The sequence below is a fragment of the Mastigoproctus giganteus genome, chromosome 10 (assembly GCF_048544385.1).
Source record: "Mastigoproctus giganteus isolate SK-2022 chromosome 10, ASM4854438v1, whole genome shotgun sequence".
NCBI classification, from domain to species: domain Eukaryota; kingdom Metazoa; phylum Arthropoda; class Arachnida; order Uropygi; family Thelyphonidae; genus Mastigoproctus; species Mastigoproctus giganteus.
The window spans coordinates 69,549,718-69,570,567 of record NC_143584.1 but is presented as its reverse complement, the minus strand read 5'-3'; the positions used below and the strand labels follow the sequence as shown (position 1 = coordinate 69,570,567).

The following is a 20,850-nucleotide window of genomic DNA, read 5'->3' as shown; positions in this document are numbered from 1 at the left end:
GGCATTTTATTCATCTAATACTTTGAGTTCTGAGACTGTTATGAAGTTCATTGAATTTATCATTCTGTGAATTTTGTAATGTAGTCCAATTATCCTTGCTAATCATGTCTTTGTAAGCTGGTATGAACCAGTGACAAGTTTGATGGTCCTGTAGAGCAGGCAAGAGCTCTCTGTGTGTGTGTGTGTGTGTGTGTGTGTGTGTGTGTACGTACAGAGATCAATAAAAACTGGAATTTAATCAATTTTTTTGTGCTATTTATGGAAGATATTAACCATGAAGCCGTTTTAGGAATTTTTCTCTTTTATTCATTACTCTTTTGCTGAGCCAAGTTAAGAAATGAATGATATAAAATCTGAAAATATCGTGATAATATATAAAATCTAAATACAACAGCAAGTTAGTTTTGCCATTATGTGTTCCCCAGAGAGAACTACTAGTGTTACATGGCTTCGTCATCAGCCGTTTTCAATCCGCTCCAGAGTGAAGGCCTCTCTAGCAACTCTCCATTTCCTTCTGTTTTGTGCAATGGCATCCATTCACTACCTATGAACTCTTGAATTTCATCTGTCCATCTCCATTGTTGTCTTCCAGGCTTTCTTTTGGGTATCATTCTGTTATTTTATTAGTCCATCTGTCAACATGTCTTCGAGCTATGTGTCCTGCCCAAGACCATTTCAGTTCTTTGGGTTTGGTAAGAATGTCCTTTATTTGTGTTTGCTTCCTAATCCATGTTTCTCTTCTTATCTAACAGTCTAATTCCTAATATAATTCGTTCCATTCTTTGCTGTGTAGCTTTCAGCTTCTCTTCCATTCTTTTGGTGAGTGCCCAAGTTTCACTTCCACAAGTCATGGTGGGGAGTATACGTTGGTTCATTATTTTACGTTTTAGATAAATTGGGATATTGCTCCTCAGTATGTGACTATATTTTCTGAGTTCTACCATCCAAAATTTATCTTCCTCTTGACTTCCACAATTTATCATTGTTTCAGCTAAGACTTGTCCAAGAAAGGGGTTCCGTTCCAAAGTATGAAATATATAAGAAAAACTAGTCTAAAATTTTGTCTATATATGTATTATATGTACCTTTATAATATGACTATGTACATAGACAGTACATAGTGAAATGCAAGCATATGGCATCGAAATGAAAATATGAAACAATTTAATATTAAATGTAATATTTATTAGAAATTTCAAACCAGCGCCTTTGCTAACTAAAAAACTTATCTCGCCAGTGCTATCACCAGTTTCGCTAAAGTGTTGATAAAGGAGTTTTGCTTTTTCACGAATGAGTGAACTTAACAGAATTTCATTTTGAGTTTGGTCTTCTATCCACAGATTTAAAGCTTTTCCATTTTTTTCTAATTTAACATCACGAGTTACAAAGCAAATTTTTGAAGCAATTAGCGCGTTTTCACGGAAACTACGGTGGATTTTTTCTTCCGATTTCTTGATTGATCGTACCGTTGACTCATTGATTTTATAATGTTTTGCCACTGAGGAGACACTTTCACCATTAGAAATTTTGTCTAATAACTCAATTTTATTCGCTAATATCATTAACTTCTTTGATATTTTCACATTTCTCTTTTTATTCGTAGCCATATTTTTGTAGGGGTTAGAAAGAACTTGTCCACAATAAAGTCACTTTCTTCCGTTAACACACTCGAAAAAGTCTGTTTTACCCAGCAAAATGGTAGATTTATCACTTTTGTAAGCATATCAATTTATAAATTGATAAATTTATTCAATTTATAAACATATAAATTAAAAGCAAACGACGAAACCTTCCATGACAAACGCATAACACATACTGAACAAGGATTAGCGAGAAACATCCACTCTCACGATTTTGTCAACCTCCCCCCCCCCCACTGAGCGCTGTTTTGACCGGGAAAGATAATTTTAGCCACGCCCATGTTTTTTATGGCGGAAAATATTCACGGCGCTTTAAAATTCACATTTTTTAAAGGTTTCATTTTATATTAAATCGGCGATCGCGAATACGCGAAACCGCGAATACAGATACCGCGAATAGTGGGGGTTTACTGTATATAAATTCACCCTTTCAATTTCTGCTCCTGCAATGATTATATCCATTTCTGTGGCATGCTTGTTCATCATCCAGTTCAGTGTTGGCATTCGAGGTGAGCGGACGCGCTTAGTCAGGGCTCCTCAGTTAAGTGGTTTACTTTTGGATAGTGCTTTTAAATATTTGATTTATTTAGATATTGTTGGATTATTTTGTTATAGGTTTTCCTGTAACAGTTTGATTTTAATAATATTATAGATATAATTGTGTAAAGTTAACTTTCATTGATATTTATTTAATTTTATAATGGTAGTTACGAGATCTGCCTTAAACACGTCACAGGGTATCGTGACTCACACGGAAATAGCCGATGGCGATTTACGGTCGGAGTAATGATTTAATCTGTTGTGGAACCTGTGGAATGTTTTCCAAGGTCGACCCGGTGACTAATCCTACCTCACCTGGGGATTATGTTCTTTGTTATCGATGTAAGGAGTGCACCGATCTTAAATTACAATTTAGTGCACTGATGGAACAATTTGAGTCCCTGAAAAAACGGGTGCTTGCACTCCAGAATAATGCATCTGGGAGCTCGTCAGGGACTCAAGACTCCAGCAATCTACGAAGTGATGCACACCCGATTCGAGCCTCAAAACAGAAAAACCAAGTGCAAACTACTCTGGTTAAAAAGGACATTGTTTTATTAGGAGACTCCATTGTCAGGGAAATGGGGAATATTTTTTGTAATAAGGATAGGTGGAGTAGAATCAGGGTATGTCTGCCGGGAGCAGCTATTGATGATGTCACCAACAGATTGTCAGATTTTAAAGGGGGTAAAGAGAATATTATTATTCATGTGGGGATTAATGATATTAAACGTACATGATCTGACGATTAGTTGGAAAAATACAGGACCATGCTGAGGAAATGCCGCGAGCTAGGCCACACAATGTCTATGTGTCTGCAATTCTGCCCAGACAAGATAGGAGGGATTATATGTTAAGAGCCTTGTGGATTAAATCAGGACTTGAAGGAATCTGCAAGGCTTTAGGGGGAAATTTCTGTCAGCATGGCCCACACTTGTATGTAGAAGGAATTTGTTTTGTAGAGACGGGATACACTTAAACAAAGGTGGTGCAAAAGTTTTTGCTGGTATTATTGAGGATACCTTAAAGGTTCAGGGAAACTGCTAGTTAGGGGGGGATGTGGGTAATACTGACACGCGTTTATCTGATAATATTGGTCAAAGTAACTCTTGCACATACCTCAAGAGTTCTTATCTGTTACCCCAACTGGATGTATTATCTAGATGTTCTGGGGGCAGAAACGTTTGACGTGAGCGGGTAGCTAATACCAGGAAAGAGAGCCTAAAAACTTCAAGGGTTGTGTTACGGTTGTTAAATATACAAGAACAGTAAATCTTAATTGTTTATACAGTAAAGTTAGAAGTGTCGTCAATAAAATGAGCGAATTCGAACTGTTGGTTAAAACAAGTAACGCGGACGTAATAGGGCTTACAGAGACGTGGTGCCACCCGGAAATTGGGGATGACAAGTTTAAGTATGGCTTGTATAATGTATTTAGGAAGGATAGGGTAGATAGAAGAGGTGGTGGGGTAATGCTTCTTATCAGAAGCAGCCTGAGTGCAACAATAGTTTTCCCGGATTCAGACATTTCACATGCTAGTATAGAGTCTGTATGGTGTGAGATAGTTGGAAACAAAGGTATAATGCGAGTAGGAGGAATCTACAGACCAGGTGACTGTGAGGATTATGACAAAAGCCTCTACAAGCAAATGGAATGGGCAAGTAAGCGTCAATGCCTTAAATGGGTGATTTCAATTTGCCTCTAATTGATTGGAGTAAATGGGAAGGAAACTCAACATGGTGAGCAAAATTTTTAAATCAACTAGATGACTGTTATTTGTATCAACATGTCAGGGAAAGTACTAGAGAAAAGAATATCCTAAACCTCATCATCACACATGAATCAGATGACATAACAGGGCTGACAGTAGAGTAACCAGGGATTTAATTTCAGAAAAGGAAATTACGATGCTTTAAGGTACTATATGACCTCTATTAACTGGGTAGATATCATGCAGAAAATGAATACATTTGAACTGTGGTACGCTTTTAAAACATTAATCACAGATGCCTTGAATGCGTATATACCATTAAAAAAAATACTCCACGAGGAGGGTTCCAAGTTGGATGAATAGTGAAGTTTCCACATTACTTGAGCAGAAAAAGGTGGCATGGAAAGGTTACAGAGCAATAAAATGTACTGAAGCCTATAACAGCTACAAGGTGATGTGTCATAGAGCCACAAAAAGGTTCGACAGGCAAAGGCAGTTTATGAGAAAACACTAGCAAACAGAGCAAAGAGAGGGGGGGGGGGAGATAAGGAATTCTTCACATATATAAATGCCAAGAAGAGCAGGACAAACCAGATCGGACCTTTAAGTAAGGGAAAGGGGATAGTATTAAATACATCAGCTGCCATTGCAGATGAACTCAACAGTTATTTTGCAACAATATTTACAAATGAAAAACATTTTGTGGCAATGGGAAATTGTGGGAGGCAAGTTAAAAAATATGTAATTAATGATATTGAAATTTCGCACGATTATTTAATGAAAAAACCTTCGAGCCTACAGACCAGTAAGGCTCCTGGAGTTGATGGAATATACCCTATAATCTTAAGGGAGGCGGCAAGCGAGTGCATTGAACCATTGAGGCTAATTATACGAGCATCACTTGACTCTGGGGAGATTCCCTTGGATTGGAAAAGTGCAAATGTATCTCCCATACATAAGGGTGGCTCTAAAAGTGAAGTTGGAAATTATCGACCTGTCAGTCTGACCTCAGTAGTAGGGAAAATCATGGAGGCAATGATCAAGGGTGGAATTTAGGATCATTTGGATCGAATTAAAATTCTCAAGGATACTCAGCATGGTTTTGTAAAGGGAAAATCATGTTTAACAAATCTGGTTCGCTATTTCGAAAGGGTCACTCATGAGCTGGATTTAGGGAATAATTTCGACATTGTTTATTTAGATTTCAGCAAAGCTTTTGACTCAGTCCTACATGAGTGGTTGCTTTATAATCTGGAACAGGTTGGAATCACTGGGAAAATCGTTAGATGGATAGAAGGATGGCTTCAGGGCAGGAGGCAGAGGGTTGTGATAAATGGCTATTCCTCAGATTGGGTTGATGTAAGAAGTGAGGTTCCCCAAGGATCACTGTTGTTTTAATTTTCATAAACGACATTGATGAAGGGATAGAGGGCATGATGTTAAAATTGGTAGAGTAGTTAATGATCACTGTCAAGCTGAGCTTCTTCAGAGTGACCTAGATAGCTTTCAGGAATAGTCAGAAAAATGGCAGCTACGCTTTAATCCAACAAAGTGTAAGGTATTACACCTGGGAAACAGTAATCCCAAAATAGCTTATTCACTTGGTGGAGTTCAACTAAACCCAGTACTGGAGGAAAGGGACTTGGGTGTTACGATACGATCAGACATGAAATTCTCTGAGCGTTGTAAACAGGTTGCAAGGAAGGCCCATGGTGTCCTATCGATGATCTATCGAACTTTTGCAAGTAGAGATAGGGACGTGATAATCCCATTATATAAGGCTTATGTTAGACCACACTTGGAATACTGTGTTCAAGTATGGAGACCGCACCTAAAGAAAGACATTGAGCTTCTTGAAAGGGTGCAAAGACGGGTAACTCGCCTGGTGAGATCGGTAAAAGGGCATCCTTATGAAGAAAGACTTCAAATATGTGGGTTACAGAGTTTGGAAACTAGACACCTTAGAGGAGATTTGATTGAGGTGTTTAAGGCTCTGAGAGGCATCAGTAAAATGAACGAGGGCGAAATTTTCAATATTATAAATGATGCTAGAACTACGGGACAAATTCAAGTTACGGGGGGATATGTTTAGATTGGACTGCAGGAAGTTTTATTTTAGCCAGCGAGTTATAAATTACTGGAATAAGTTGCCTTCGTGGGTGGTAGAGGCCGACAGTCTGGGGAAATTCAAAGATCATCTGGATAGTACTTTCGGGTAAGGGAAGCGCATAGGATGATAGGTTTAATTTCCTTATTTTTTATTAAATATTATTATTTATTTATTTTTATTATTTTTATTTTTTTGTTTTTATCATTGTTTTGTTCTGATTTTTTTTTTTTTTTTTTTTTTTTTTTGGCTGGTGCAGCATAAGCCATAAGCTTTCTTGCACCATGCGACCATTACTAATACTAATCATTACTTTTGTTTTAGCCATTATTCTCTTTAGTCCAAAATTCTTACTAACTCTGCATAACTGATTAAGGTTTTCCTCTAATTCTTTGGGATTGTGGCTTATAATCACAATGTCATCTGCAAATTGTAAATGGTTTAGGTTCTCCATTCACATTGACTCCTTTCTGTGACCAGTAAACAACTTCAGAGATATTGTGTCCCCTTGTCGAACTCCATTCTCAATTTTAAAAATGCTACTGTCTTTGTCTAGTCTAATGAAGGAGGTAGCATTCTCATATATTTTCTTCAAAATCGTAACGTATGGGGTGTCTATGCCCTGCCTTTTCAGTGCCCGAAATATTGCATTATTATGTATGGAGCCAAATGCCTTTTCATAATCCACAAATGCCAGGCATAACTTCCTGGTGTCTTATATTCATTTGCTTTCTCCATTAGCTGTGATATTACGTGAAGGTGTTCCATAGTTGAGGATCCTCTCCTAAAGCCAGCTTGCTCTTTTTGTTGATTCTCATCAAATATTCTTTCTAATCTGTTTGTGATGACCCTTGTGAACAGCTTGTAGATGTGTGACAACAAGCTAATTGGGCTATTATTTCCAATTTCTGATTTGTCTCCTTTCTTATACACAAAATTATGATTGCATTATTCCACTCCTTAGGTGTCATGCCTTTCCTAATTTATATTGTGAAGAGTTTTGCCAGTTTATGTGTCATGAATCCTCCTCCTAATTTTAACAACTGTGCAGTAACTTCATCTTCATCCAGGGCTTTTTGATTCTTCATTTTTTTCAGTGCACATTCTACCTCATCGGAAAGGATATCAAGTATGTTGTATGTGTTGCTAATTTGTGATCCATCTTCCCCACTGCTGGCATCATTCCTTTGCTCCTTAAATAATACTTTTTAGTAGTCTTCTGCTATTTATAAGTACACTATTGCTTTCTTCAGATTCAGTATCATGGTGGTATATTCAGTAACATGTTCTTCTACCATAATACTGAATCTGAATGCTTGTTCTACTTTCCTTGTGTTAAATCTTCTTATATCCTGTCTTCGTATCTTTATAATGGCTTTGCATAACTCGGTATACTCCATTTTGTCCTTGTCAGTGTTTATGTTCATTTGTCCTCTTCGGTTCATCGTGACCAGTGTTTATTGACTAATTTTTTCTTCTTTGGATTTAGTTTTACCTATAAGTTTCTTGGGCTTTATCACTTTCAGTTGTTGTATTCCTCATCGATATCTTGGTCTTGAAAGGTCTGTGGAGCTTAAATTTGTTCTTAAGTTCCAGTACATACTGCTTTTTCTCCTCTTCTGTTATCTTAAAGACCTTTGTATTATTTACTCAAGTCAGTTTTTTCCTTTCTTTTCGTGCACCTATATCAAAGTGCATTTTACCATTCTGTGATCACTTCCAACATTTACCTTGTTCAGGACAGTAACATCATTCACAATATACCTTCTGTTAGTGGGGATGAAATTAATATCAGTAGTTGTTAATCCATTTGGTTTCTTCCATGTCCACTTTCTGTTCACCCTTTTTTTGAAAAAAGTGTTCATTACTGACATTCCTTGAGATTCTATAACCACATGCTTTTCACCTCTTCATTTCTTTTACACCAATTCCAAAATTTCCTGTAGTTTTCTTTTTTGTCCTGTCTTGCCCCTTTCCAACAGTAGCATTGAATTCTCCCATAATGATGGTGTAGTGAGTTTTCTGTTCATCTAGAAGTCTCAGTTTCAGTGTACATTTCTTCAGCCTCTTCATCATCATGGCTTGATGTTGGTGCATATATCTTTAAAACCGTTAGTTTTTATCTCTTAGAAATCCTGAGTAGTAATCTTAACACCCTTGGTGATATACTTTTGAATTCCAGAATTTTTTTTATATCTTTATGGACTAAAAAGCCAACTCCACCTTCGCCTTTTCACTGTTTCCATTGGTGTACAGGAGATTTCCACTTGATGAACTTATATATGATTCATTTCTTCTTGTTTCAGTCAAGCTGATGATATTCCAATTCACATTTTTTAATTCCTTTCCCAGCTCTAATATCCTCTCTTCACTAACGAGCGATCATTGTAACAGGCCAAGTTCAGTTTCTGTGCATGGTAGCCTGGTTGTACCCAGAGATTCTTAGCACCCTCTGCTTCCATTCTGATCCTCTCACTGCCATAAGAGGGAGAGTGAGAACTGGTGGGGACTGAGGGCCATTTGTGTTGCGTTTTGTCATAAAGTGCTACAGGGTTTAGTCTTTTCCTGATCTCGCTGACCAGGTGTCTTGAAGAGAACCAGTCTACATGTTCTTTGCCACCAAAGTGACATAACAGGGCTTATGAACGAGAAGGTGTGCGTGAGTGGATTTTAGGGTGGTAAGCCAGCTGGACTTCTCCTAAATCTTCTAAAATAGAAAGATATTGGATCCATCAGTGTTTTAGACTTGAGTGTCTGATAACACACAGAATGCCTGTTTCCCTCTAAGCCCCTACTCTGCTTACTGTCCATTAAAATCACAGTTGGCTGACATTTATTTATTTTTTTTTAAATTTTATATACTGGTATGATAATTTGATTAATGATGATTCTTTTTATTTACTGAAGGTATTACCATATTCAATAAACATGTAAATTTCTGAATGGAACTGAATTTTATCATTAAGTGTGACAGTAAATTCTTCTCTCAGTCTGAGGCATTTTAGCCCCAAATCCTATATGTATCAAACTACACTCTACTTGGCATCTCTCACATTGGAATTTAATAACTATCTGGATTGTCCATTCTTATACCACTGGGTTACCTACGTGCTCACCAATGAGGGGGCCGAATAGCCCTGCAACAGCTGTCTCCGTTGTGGTATTCACTGAGAATAAATAACAGTTGGCTTCTGTACCAGGAAAGCATTACTTATTCAAGGTATAATGAGATAGGCAACTCATTGTGAAGGAATTCACAATATGAGATGTTTTGTATTGATGACACTGTATAACATCAGTTTGTTTACTGTATATAGAAATAATGATATTGCACTTACTTATATGACAAACTCTTCTTGCAGTCTGATGTTTTTAGCCCTAAATCCTGTATACATAACCTATATTCATTTTTAAATTTGCAGTAAGGTACTGCATAATTTTTGTGAAAGCTGTTCAGTTTCTGAATATTCCTGAAAAAGCTGTATGGCTTGGGGAATACAGTGGGTTGATATGCCACATTGACATGGTGATATGATTGCAAAATAGCAACCTCTGGAAAGTCTGAAGGATGCAAAGTGGGTGAATATGCCATAGTGACTTGGTGATATGATGCCATGTAGCAACCTCTAGAAAGTCTGAAATTAGATTAACTTTTAATTTTGATGCTATTATACATTATATCGTAAAAGTTCGAATAAAATTAGAGTCCTGTTTTTAATTATTTCATGCCTCGTGTCTAAAGGAACCGAACTGGTAAATTCTGTAAGAGTGTGCCTTCTGCGGTGATTTTTTTTAAAGCAATCTCAAAAGGGCTAATGATTTTTTACAGCATAGGTTTATTACACAACTTTCCTTTCCATTTGTTTGTGTTAATCATATTCAGATTATTTGCTGAAAAGTAGATGTGCTAATTGACATAGTTATACTGCATTAACCTACTTTATTTGTAATATATTAGTTCTAGAACTGGAATTTTCTTCCATATCAGTTATTAATATACAATTACATTTATTAATGGGCTTTATATTGATTTTTGTTTTTCAGAAGACTTCCTTGTACACCAGCAGAAGTGTTCTCATTCTGTTGGACCTTATTTGTTCATGTTAAAGGTTAGTGAAGTAGTTTTATGACACTAATCCATTTTTATAATAGCACTATAAGCTCTCTGATGTGTTAAATTTATACTGGAGGAGAAAGAAAAGTACAGATCACATAATTTTGTTAAGATAGACTTTACCCTTCAGTATTAGTCACCTAGTTTTTTTATAGCTCCATTAGTTACATGGGTGACTGTTGTCCTCCAGTTTAAAATTCATTTTTTAGACTTGCAGATTTATTCCTTTCATGAAGCATTTTTGGTAATCCTTTGAGAGATATAAGCACTGTTGTAAATTGTTGTCTGATGTTTAACACCAGTAGAATACAATATGTTAGTATTTTCATATGTGTTAAATAAGGAATAAAGATGTTGGTTTATGAGATATGTATATTAGGCATATCTTGTAAACATATATTGAAGGAACATTTCTATTGAAAAAAAAAAAGAATTGCATTGTATTACATTGAAAATACAGAAACCATATTTTTAGGTTAAACAAATAGAAAACATATGAATAAATTTATTTTCTTTCAAGTGTTATATTATAAAATACTATTAATGTTAAAGATTCATGTATTAGGATTGTTTGTTTTGGTGTGGTGTATGTGTCAGCATAAGCAAATTCCAGATTTACCTCTCTTACACCTTGATTCCAGTATAAAACAGATCAGCTGTTGTCCTCTTCAACCAAAAGGAACTAATATTGTGAAACTTGAAAGAAGAGATCAACATCCATTTGCATGGGGGTTCTCTGTAAGTGACTGCACTCTTAAATGGAAAATGATTCAAGTATTTATTTTTTTTTAAAATTTATATGACTATTGTTCTAAAGTTAACAAAATAGGGCCTCAGTGTCATAGATATTAAACACAAAGTTTTGACTTATTGAATGTAGCATTGTTTTTATAACTTGGTAATTTGACTTAAATAACTAATAATGAAACTTACAAAAAAAAAAAAAAATTAAACTTTAGTGAATGTTTTTCAGATACAGTATGAGATTATTTTATGTGCAGATTACAGTTAAATAAACCCGTTGCATTATTCATGTTATGTTAACTTGTTTTACTTCAGAAAATAATTTACAATGGTCACCAGATTATAACTAAGTGCCAGAAATAAACATTTCTGGCACTTGTCTTTGATTAGATTTTCATGTTAAAAACTGGATTCTTTATTTGCTTTCTTTTGGCTTACTGTTTTTGATTAGTTCTGTAATCATTCATTCATTCATTCGTTGATTTGCAACATTTGAAATTCTGGCCAGTAATGCAATAGTTTAATTCAGAAAAACCAAAAGCTTACCTTCTATTTTGTTTTTTAGATTATAGACTTACAGAGATAAAATGATCCAAAACTTTTATTACCGACAAAACTGTAGGCAGCTCTGTACTTAATATAGCTGCTTTCCCTTTAAATCCATTATTTCTGAATGTTGGTATATACTTTTAATAACCATAAACATAGTATATCCACAGAAAAGAATAACTCGTAAAAAAATATGCCAAAAACATGTTCTACAATACTTTTTTAGTTCTTGAATATGTTTATTAAAAGCATTAAATTAATTTACTTTGCTTAAATTATATGCTTTATATGCTCAGTGCTGATAATGGTAGTGGCAAAAAGATGAAGCAGTGGCTTTACTTAACAATGAAAATAAATGTTAATTTTGGTAGATTATAATAACAAATCAGTATGTTTTTTTTTTTTTTTTTTTGTTTATAAATGTAATAAATTATGTAAGCACATCATTAACATGATTAGAGGAAACACTGAAAGACTTTTTTGATAATCCAAGCTAATTGGGACTGGGGCTTGTTTGGATTTTCGAACTTATCAAAAATGCTGTTCTGGAGACTAAAAAAAAAAAAAAGGTTCAGTAAGTTTAGAAATAAAAAAAAAAACTAAGTGGTGCTTACGTATTTTTATTCATAGGTAACAAAACAAATGGCACTTTCAGCTACAATAACGTGGTGGCCTTCAACGAAAATAATTACTTATTTTCGTTAAAGAGAAGGAGCAAAACTTTCTCTCCTTCTCTTAATATAATTTAATAGATATCATAATTTCCAGATGCTTTGTTTCTTTTAGCTTCACTGGTTCCTTCCCCACTTTCCTCTTGGTTATCACAGAATTGTGCAACTAACTGTTAGAATTTGATATACTTCTGGCATTCCAATCTCTAAAATATTCTTTATTCTAATAAATTGCTTATTTTAAATTCTAAAGTCTTCATTTAAAAAAAAAATCAAATTATTATTTTCTCTTTATTAAGAGCCTGGAAATACACAGTTAAGTGGTATTTATGAATTAGTGGAATTTCATTAATGGTATTAGCAAAGAATAATTTCATTAAGGAATTATCATATGAATAATTCAGTTGGGTGCATGCATTGCCTTTATTTGAGTTGTAAGCAGTAGCTTAATATATTTAATTTCTCTTATTATAATTTTGTTAAGTTATTTTCTGTAATATGGTTATTTGAATTTAATAGATTTCATAAAATTAATTCTGGTATGATATTTTCTTTGTGATTTGTAAGTTTAAATTCTTAAGTTTCCATATCAGCTTAATTTTTGTTGTCTGCTTAACTTCTCTGATATTTTTAAATTTTATTACAGAAATATTTTGTAAATTTAATGCTATAATTTTTTTTTTAAAAATTAAATTTTTACCTTAATCCTACAGTAACTTGGTAGGGGTGGAGTCCTGTCGCTGTTATGGGTTGTATCAGTCCAGTAGGAAAAGTGTACTATAGAAATGAAATAAAAATTGCAAAAAATGAAGCGTTATTAATATACATGTTAATGTAATGAGAAAAAAAAAAGTTTGAATTTTTTTTGCAAACATATAAATACCAGAGAGAGAGAGAGAGAGAGAGAGAGAGAGAGAGAGAGAGAGAGAGAGAGAGAGAGAGAGAGAGAGGGGGGGGGGGACTTCAGTTCAGCATTCATGTTTTTTTTTTTTTAATATGAGAGGTATTAGAACCTATAGTACAGTCAGTCCTCGTATAGCATGATAGTTGTGTTCCTAGAAATCCTCGTGCAATATAAATAACAGGCCCTATGGGAAAAATAGAGTTAGGTGCCAACCACCCAAGATTGAACACACATTTGTAACCAAAACATTACCAAACAGAATAAATAATCGTAATAAAATATGTAAGTATTTTATTACGACTATTACGTAATAAAATATTGCTAATGCTTTTGCTTCTATAGTAAGCAAACTTGTTTTTTTGTTTGATTTTCTATCCAAACAGATGACAGACGTTCCATCTCTTCTAATTCTTTGTGTCTTGATCTAATGGATTTTAATTACACTTTGAGTTGTTCCTGCTATGAAAGTTTTTTATTTTCTCTGCATTCTTTCTAATTCTCGGCATTGCCTCATTTAGGTCTGTAGCACGTGCAATATCACGTGGTCTTTCATTTCGCTCAAAGCATTTCACAATTTCATATTTTTTTTTTCTATCGACAGAGGCGAACTGGCCATAAGCCTTACCAGGGAAATCCCAGTGGGCCAGTATGATTTTCACCATAAACACTACTATGAGGCTGCTACAAATTTTCCTGGGTAAGAATTTTTGACCCAGTCTGCCTCTGTTTATCTATATTGCTTTCCTTTTCTCTATGAATCTGTAGTGTCTTCACCAACGCTTCCTTTTAAGAATTTTACTCCTTTTTAGGAAATAAAGCAAAATTACAAAATGAGGAGGCACGCTTGATACACATAAACAAAGCTGCGCGCGTGTAGCAACTGAATAAACAACACCGTAAAGGGAGAGACACTAACACCTCTCTAGCTCACATTTTACTAAAGCACATTTCTAGGAGTTACTACCATAAAACAATAAAAACTATTTCCAGCTGCGTTTCTGCTAGTGGAATCTGTTATAAACTGGTAGTAAACTCGATCTAATTGCATTTGCGATAATACCGATAGCTGGAATTGTGTGGGTTTTTACGTTATTATGGAGGATGCGGAAAGGTCAGGGAATGACCACCGCATATCCCAGAGCAATATGGCCTTAGTTGCTAATGCTTCTAAAAATTAAAAACAATAACAACGTTATTATGGTGAAAAGTGTTTCCCCTTCACTGATGTAAAAAACATAAATACATTTTCAGAATCTTCTCTTCATTGCTATCGTGTTGCGTAAACACAAAGGCGAATAGTGCATAAGTGAATTCGGTTCGTGTTATATACAATATCATTCCCCTATTTATAAATCATGTATGATTGAATTCGCGTAGTGTAAACAGTTGTTATACGAGGACTGACTGTACTTGGTTCCGTGCTTGGGTTGGAGGTTGAGAAGATGAAAGAAGATATTTGTTGACATTAGACTTGAACTTCTGTAGACTGTAATTTTCAGGAAATACTTTGAAGGACAGGCGACAACAACTGATACTACATTATGCCTATAAAATTAGATCTATGCCAGAACACCCAAACTGGCCCATACTTTTTACATCACAGCACAGCATAGCAGGTTATACCTAAACCGCCCTAATGCTAATCATCCTTTGGGTACGAGAATAAAACACCTCTTAGAAGAACTAAATTTAACCTTAGACAATGTGGCACATAGCCTCCCATCCTCTCTTGCTCCTTGGAATATCATTCCACCCTCATGTGACTTACATCTTAAAGGAGGCGGCAAGGCAACTAAGCAAACCCTTAGCCATAATTATGAGAGCATCCTTGGACTCGGGAGGTTCCCACGGACTGGAGATGTGCAAATGTATCCCCAATTCACAAAGGGGGATCGAAGGGTGACACGAGTAATTACAGACCAGTTAGTTTAACTTCTGTTCCAGGTAAAATAATGGAGTCGTTGGTTAAAGATGCATTGCAGGATCATCTAGACAAGACTGGAGCAATAATTCAGACACAGCATGGGTTTGTTAAGGGAAAGTCTTGTCTGACAAATTTGATAGGATATTACGATGTGGTTACAAAGGAACTGGATGCAAAAAACAATTTTGATATCATATGTTTGGATTTCAGGAAAGCTTTTGACACTGTTGCGCATGGAAGACTATTGTACAAATTGGAGCAGAATGGTATTAAGGGTAAGTTGCTACAATGGATAAAAGGATGGTTAAGTGCGAGAAGACAGAGGGTGGTAATCAATGGGTGCTGCTCTTCTTGGACTAATGTTATTAGTGGAGTCCCACAGGGTTCGGTGTTAGGTCCACTGTTGTTTTGTATATTTATCAATGATATTGATGAAGGTATATCAGGCTTAATGTCGAAGTTTGCAGATGATACAAAGGTTGGCAGGGTTGTTAATGACAGTAATGGCAGTCTGCTACTGCAACAGGATCTAGATAATTTGGGCAGATGGGCTAAGAAGTGGCAACTGAAGATTTTACCTTGACAAATGCAAAGTACTGCATATGGGTAGAAATAAGGTGCAGCATAAGCCATAGGCTTTCTTGCACCATACGGCCGTTACTAATACTAATAACCCCAGAGAAACGTACCAACTGTGTGGCACTACACTTAAGGTGGTAGAAAATGAAAAAGACCTGGGAGTAATTGTGCAGTCAGATATGAAGTTCTCTGAGCAGTGCAGACAGGCTGCCAGGGCAGGTCATGGGGTTTTGTCAATGATATATAGGAATTTTGCTAACAGGGAAAAAGAGGTGATTATCCCCCTGTATAAGGCAATGGTCAGACCACGCCTTGAGTACTGCGTACAGGTCTGGAGACCTCATTTTAGGAAGGATGTAGATTTACTTGAGTGGTACAGAGAAGGGCAACAAGATTGGTGAGGGGAATGAAGGGATCCTCTTACCAAGAGCGGCTTAAGTTCTGCAAATTGCAGTGGCTGGAGACTAGGCACTTGTGCGGTGATCTGATTGAGGTATATAAGGCCTTGAATGGATTGAGCACGCTGAATTCTGATGGGATCCTTCCACTTGTTCAGATTACGAACCTAAGGGGGCATAAATTCAAATTAAGAAAAGGCAGATGTAGAATAGATGTGCGGAAATTGCCTTTAGCCAGCAGGTGGTTAATTGCTGGAACAAACTTCTATCTGTCGTTGTGGAAGTTGATAGCTTGAATAAATTTAAGGAGGAACTGGACAGGCATTTGGAGGGAATGGTGTGTTTTTTTTTTTTTTTGGCTGATGCTGCATAAGCTCATACATTTGCTTTCTTGCATCACATGCCACTACTACTACTACATCTGCATGAATGGAATAAATCTACATTGCATCGAGAAAACCTCTTGCAACTATACCATGCAGTAGTGGACCAGTTTGCCAGCTTTTCCATAGTACATACTGATGGATCAAAGAATGATGTCCACGTTGGAATCGCCGCAGTTTTTCCAAACATCACATTAACTTATCAGTTATCATGTGAGTTCAGTATATTTTCCGCTGAACTAATAGCAGTTCAGGTGGCACTGAATCATATTGAGTCCTCTGACATTAACCACAGCATAATTTTCACAGATTCTTTAAGTCCACTTTAAGCACTAAAAAACACCATGAACATCACCCACCCAGTTGTGAAAAGAATAGTCAGCTCTTTACATACCTTATCAGAACTTGGAAAAAACACACTTCTGCTGGGTCCCAGGACATATGGCAATTCCTGGAAATGAACTAGCGGACAATGCTGCCAAATTAGCTCACCTACCACCCGAGAACAAGTGGAAAGTGCCTCATCAAGACTATCGACCAATAATCCAGGAAATATGCATGTGTCAATGGCAGTTATCATTTGAAAATCAACCTAATAATAAACTTCGAAATATCAAGCCAAACCTTGAGTGATGGCCTTCCAGCTTTAGTTCAATCCGCTGAACTAATAGCAGTTGGCAGATGGCAATCAGAAACAGATAGCTCTGTTAATTATTGGTAATATTGGCTTTTCTGCGAATAGGTCACACAAATATCACTCATGGTTATCTTTTAAGAGGAGAGATACCCCCCTCAATGTCATCACTGTAATACAATGCGCTCAGTGAAACACATTCTGGTTGAATGCACAAAATATACAAGAGAACGCCAGAATCTTTGCACTTTAGCCACAACAAAAGATCCTACACTTACCTCACTTTTAAACAATGAAACAAATGTCTCAAGCATATATAACGTTCTCAAGATGATTAAAGTATATCACCTTCTTTAGTTAGCTAAAAAAAAAAAAATTACTTTCTGGTTCCTTTTTTCCATTTTCTCTATTTGAGAAGAAATGGCATGCATAATTATCATATATATGGCACACTATGGTCATAGTTGCCGATGCACCCAATAAATCCCGAAATAAACAAACAAACTTATGAAGGAAGGTTGTTCCAGAAAACTGCAGTTGAATGAGTAAACGAGGAAGATGAAAAGTTGGTTCTGTGAGTTTGAAGTTGGACAGTAAATGAATGTTGTCTGGCAGCGACACATGTTCGGACTATTTTGAAAGAGAGAGTGGGAATAATAGAAGCCAATTCTGAAGAACAGTGCCCATGGAAGTATCTGTGGAAAGGCATGCAGCAGAAACAGTATGTCTATGAGACAGATTGGAGAGACTCTGTTAGAGAGGAGTCATTAATTAACCTAACTGTCCTCTTCTGAATTGAATCTAGACACCTGAGAGAGGTTTTGGGGGCACAGCCCCAGATGTGGGAACAATATTCCCTGGTAGAGCGGATTTGTACAGAGTGAACAGCTGGGGTTTTTTTTTTTTTTTTTTTTTTAAGTTGTTGGTGCATCGGCTTCTGTGGCCATATTGCACTTCCCAAGGTTTTTCTATTTTCTACTCTGATCCAAGCCTGAGGTGGGATTTGAACCTGCGACCTTTGGTTGCCAAGCAGGCACTTTAACCCGGCTAGCCCGGTCGGCAAACAGCTGTTTGGAAGAAAAGTAACAGGCAAGATAACATTTTAGTTGCATTTAGTAGCAAACAGGTATATTATCTTGCCTGTTTGCTGCTAAATTATAACATAATTAAGTTTAAGATTTGGACACTGTTAAACAGGCAGATGGCAATCAGAAACAGATAGCTCTGTTAATTATTGGTAGGATATATTGAGAGGGTTAGCCCTTGAAAAAGTTCCTTTCAATGTATCTCTACACCAATAGTTAACTACATAATCATCAATTTATTATATATTTATATTTTATTACTAATTATATGTTTATTTCCAGGGTTTGGCCATGTAAGCTTGCATGGACTATTTTAGTTTTTATTAGTTATTTTGCCCTACTGCATGCTGTTGTATTCATATACATGTTCAGCATCTGTATAGTACTTATTGTGCTTTTACTATAATAACTAGATTATGTGCGTGTGTGTGACTAACTTTGCTAACCAGTAACTGTATCGCTTGGTCACTGGCACCGCTGCTCGTACCTCCATGTGGTGGAATCAGAAACTCTGGATGAAAAGCTTTGCCCCAGGGCTTAATAGGAGCAAAAATGAGAAGGCCAAAGCCATTCACTACTCTGCTTGGATCTTCAGAGAAGGCCCTACCTAATCTCACAACTGAAGATCCAGAAATCATCTCGGTAAAGAGACAGAAAGATGTCTGAAATCACAAACTTTATTCCTCATTATATACTCCATTGGAGAGCAGGCAATTGGAAGAATGTCTCCTTTCTTCATAAAACTGGCAGGAACTCCAAAGTCACTGAGATGTTTGCATTCTGGAGACATCATAATGGAGACAGCAAGTTACAAGTACTCAGAATAGTGTTGAAAGTGATGAATTTTGGGTGAATAGAGGTAATCATCAACTTGCATGCAACACTGATGGTTTCCTCTGTGGAGTCATTTTTGAATGGGATTTACTCCATGATGAAAGTACAAGAACAAAGAGTAGCAAATGTCAAAAGAATAAAAACCTGGAGAGATGGAAATATTTTGCTTACCAGAAATTGGATTCTCATTTTTGATATGACTCCCAACAACCATAAAATTGGGATACCAGAATTGCCCAGTTAGACCTTATATTCTTAACCCCTGTGGTGTTTCAAATCTCCACTATGGTGTTTCATATCTCTACCCAGAGGTGGACTTGGTAAAAAATTCTTACTGGGGAAACTTGTAGCACCCTCATACTAGTGTTTATGGCCAAAATCAGACCAGTTTCCATTGGCCTCAGGCCTCTGGTTCACTGGGGTTTCCACAGTGTCTTGTGGCCAGTCTGCCTCTGTCTCCACCTCAAGTGGAGATGGATATAGAAAAGAAAGGAGGAGATGACCAGTTTTAGAAATCTCTGCCTTAGAATAGTTGATACAGATCACCCATATTTTCCAAAGAAAGAGAAATGAATCATTTTATACTGTAGAACTGTTGATGTTTCTGTAGAAATATCAACGACATCCAACTTCTGATAGACCATAGACCAGTACAAATGTCTCTCTCCCCCCCCCCCCCCACAGGACACTGAATATAAGCTATACAAGAAATCCCAATGATAGAATAAGTGACGGGCTCATGGTTTTGTAGTCTACCTAGTAAATACCTTTTCTCCAGTACAGCACATAACTCTGAACAGCTATCTCGAAGTGGACTACTAGTAGTCCTTTTTTTTTTCAATGGAACTGAAAGGACTACTGTACATATGAGCATAATTATATGCTCATTATATCTACCACCTGGAACTGACATTCATTATGGTGAATTGCATAGCATCATTCTACAGCTGCCCACTCCTTTCTGCATACCAAGCAACTTGAATGGCCATAGCCACCCTTTATGGGATAGCACAGACATTATTGGACAAGGGCAGATTGTGGAACAAATACTTGATCACCACAACCTCTCCATCCTGAATGACAGAACTGTTACCTTTTTTATTTTGCCACTCTGTCTTAGATCTATACACATACGTGCTTATTCCCCCTCCCTCCCTGTTTTCACTTCGGAAACTCAGTCAAAATCCTTTAAGCAGTAACTACTACTCAGTAGCCTCCACACTCAGCAGTACTTCTTATCATTCCAGTAGAACCCTCTGGTGGAAACTTGGATGAACCAAATGGGAGTTGTGCAGTAAACTTGGGCTCCTTTGACACTTTAATAGCTTCAAGAGTCAATAAATTATGCTGTAACACACATCACAGAAAGTATAGTGCAAGCTGCCACACAATGTTCCAAATTTTTTTTTTTTTTACTGCTCCACCAAAAGACAGTAGAATGAACCATTTTAAGAAATGCACAAAATAAGGTGGAGTTGATTTGGAAGATATGCCACCACTGATAACCTACTCAGTAGCCTCCACACTCAGCAGTACTTATCATTCCAGTAGAACCCTCTGGTGGAAACTTGGATGAACCAAATGGGAGTTGTACAGTAAACTTGTGCTCCTTTGACACTTTAATAGCTTCAAGAGTCAATAAATTATGCTGTAACACACATCACAGAAAGTATAGTGCAAGCTGCCACACAATGTTCCAAAATTTTTTTTTTTTTTACTGCTCCACCAAAAGACAGTAGAATGAACCGTTTCAAGAAATGCACAAAATAAGGTGGAGTTGATTTGGAAGATATGCCACCACTGATAACCTAATGTGCAGAAGAAAGATATAATAAGACAAAAGACACAAAAACCGAAAAGGCTTTTGTCTTATTCTGGATCCATTTTGTCTCATCCATAAACCAATCAACTGGAATGAATGCTGTCTGGAAGAAAATATGTACAATCCAACGTAAATACAGGAATTCTGCCTCTCCAAATTGCAGTGTGATGGTGATACTATTGCTGAACCTACTGCAATGGCAAATGCATT

At 36.4% G+C, this 20,850-nt stretch overlaps 1 protein-coding gene across 1 annotated transcript in view; it reads left to right on the top strand.

Annotated features, from left to right (window-relative positions):
- The window catches only part of LOC150079073 (retinoblastoma-like protein 1), a 753,431-nt gene that overhangs the window by 169,583 nt on the left and 562,998 nt on the right, over positions 1–20,850 (top strand). Inside the window, exon 4 of the mRNA XM_090383691.1 lies at positions 10,044–10,108. Within this exon, the coding sequence (XP_090239817.1) occupies positions 10,044–10,108 (65 nt within the window). The remainder of the gene's footprint in view (positions 1–10,043; positions 10,109–20,850) is intronic.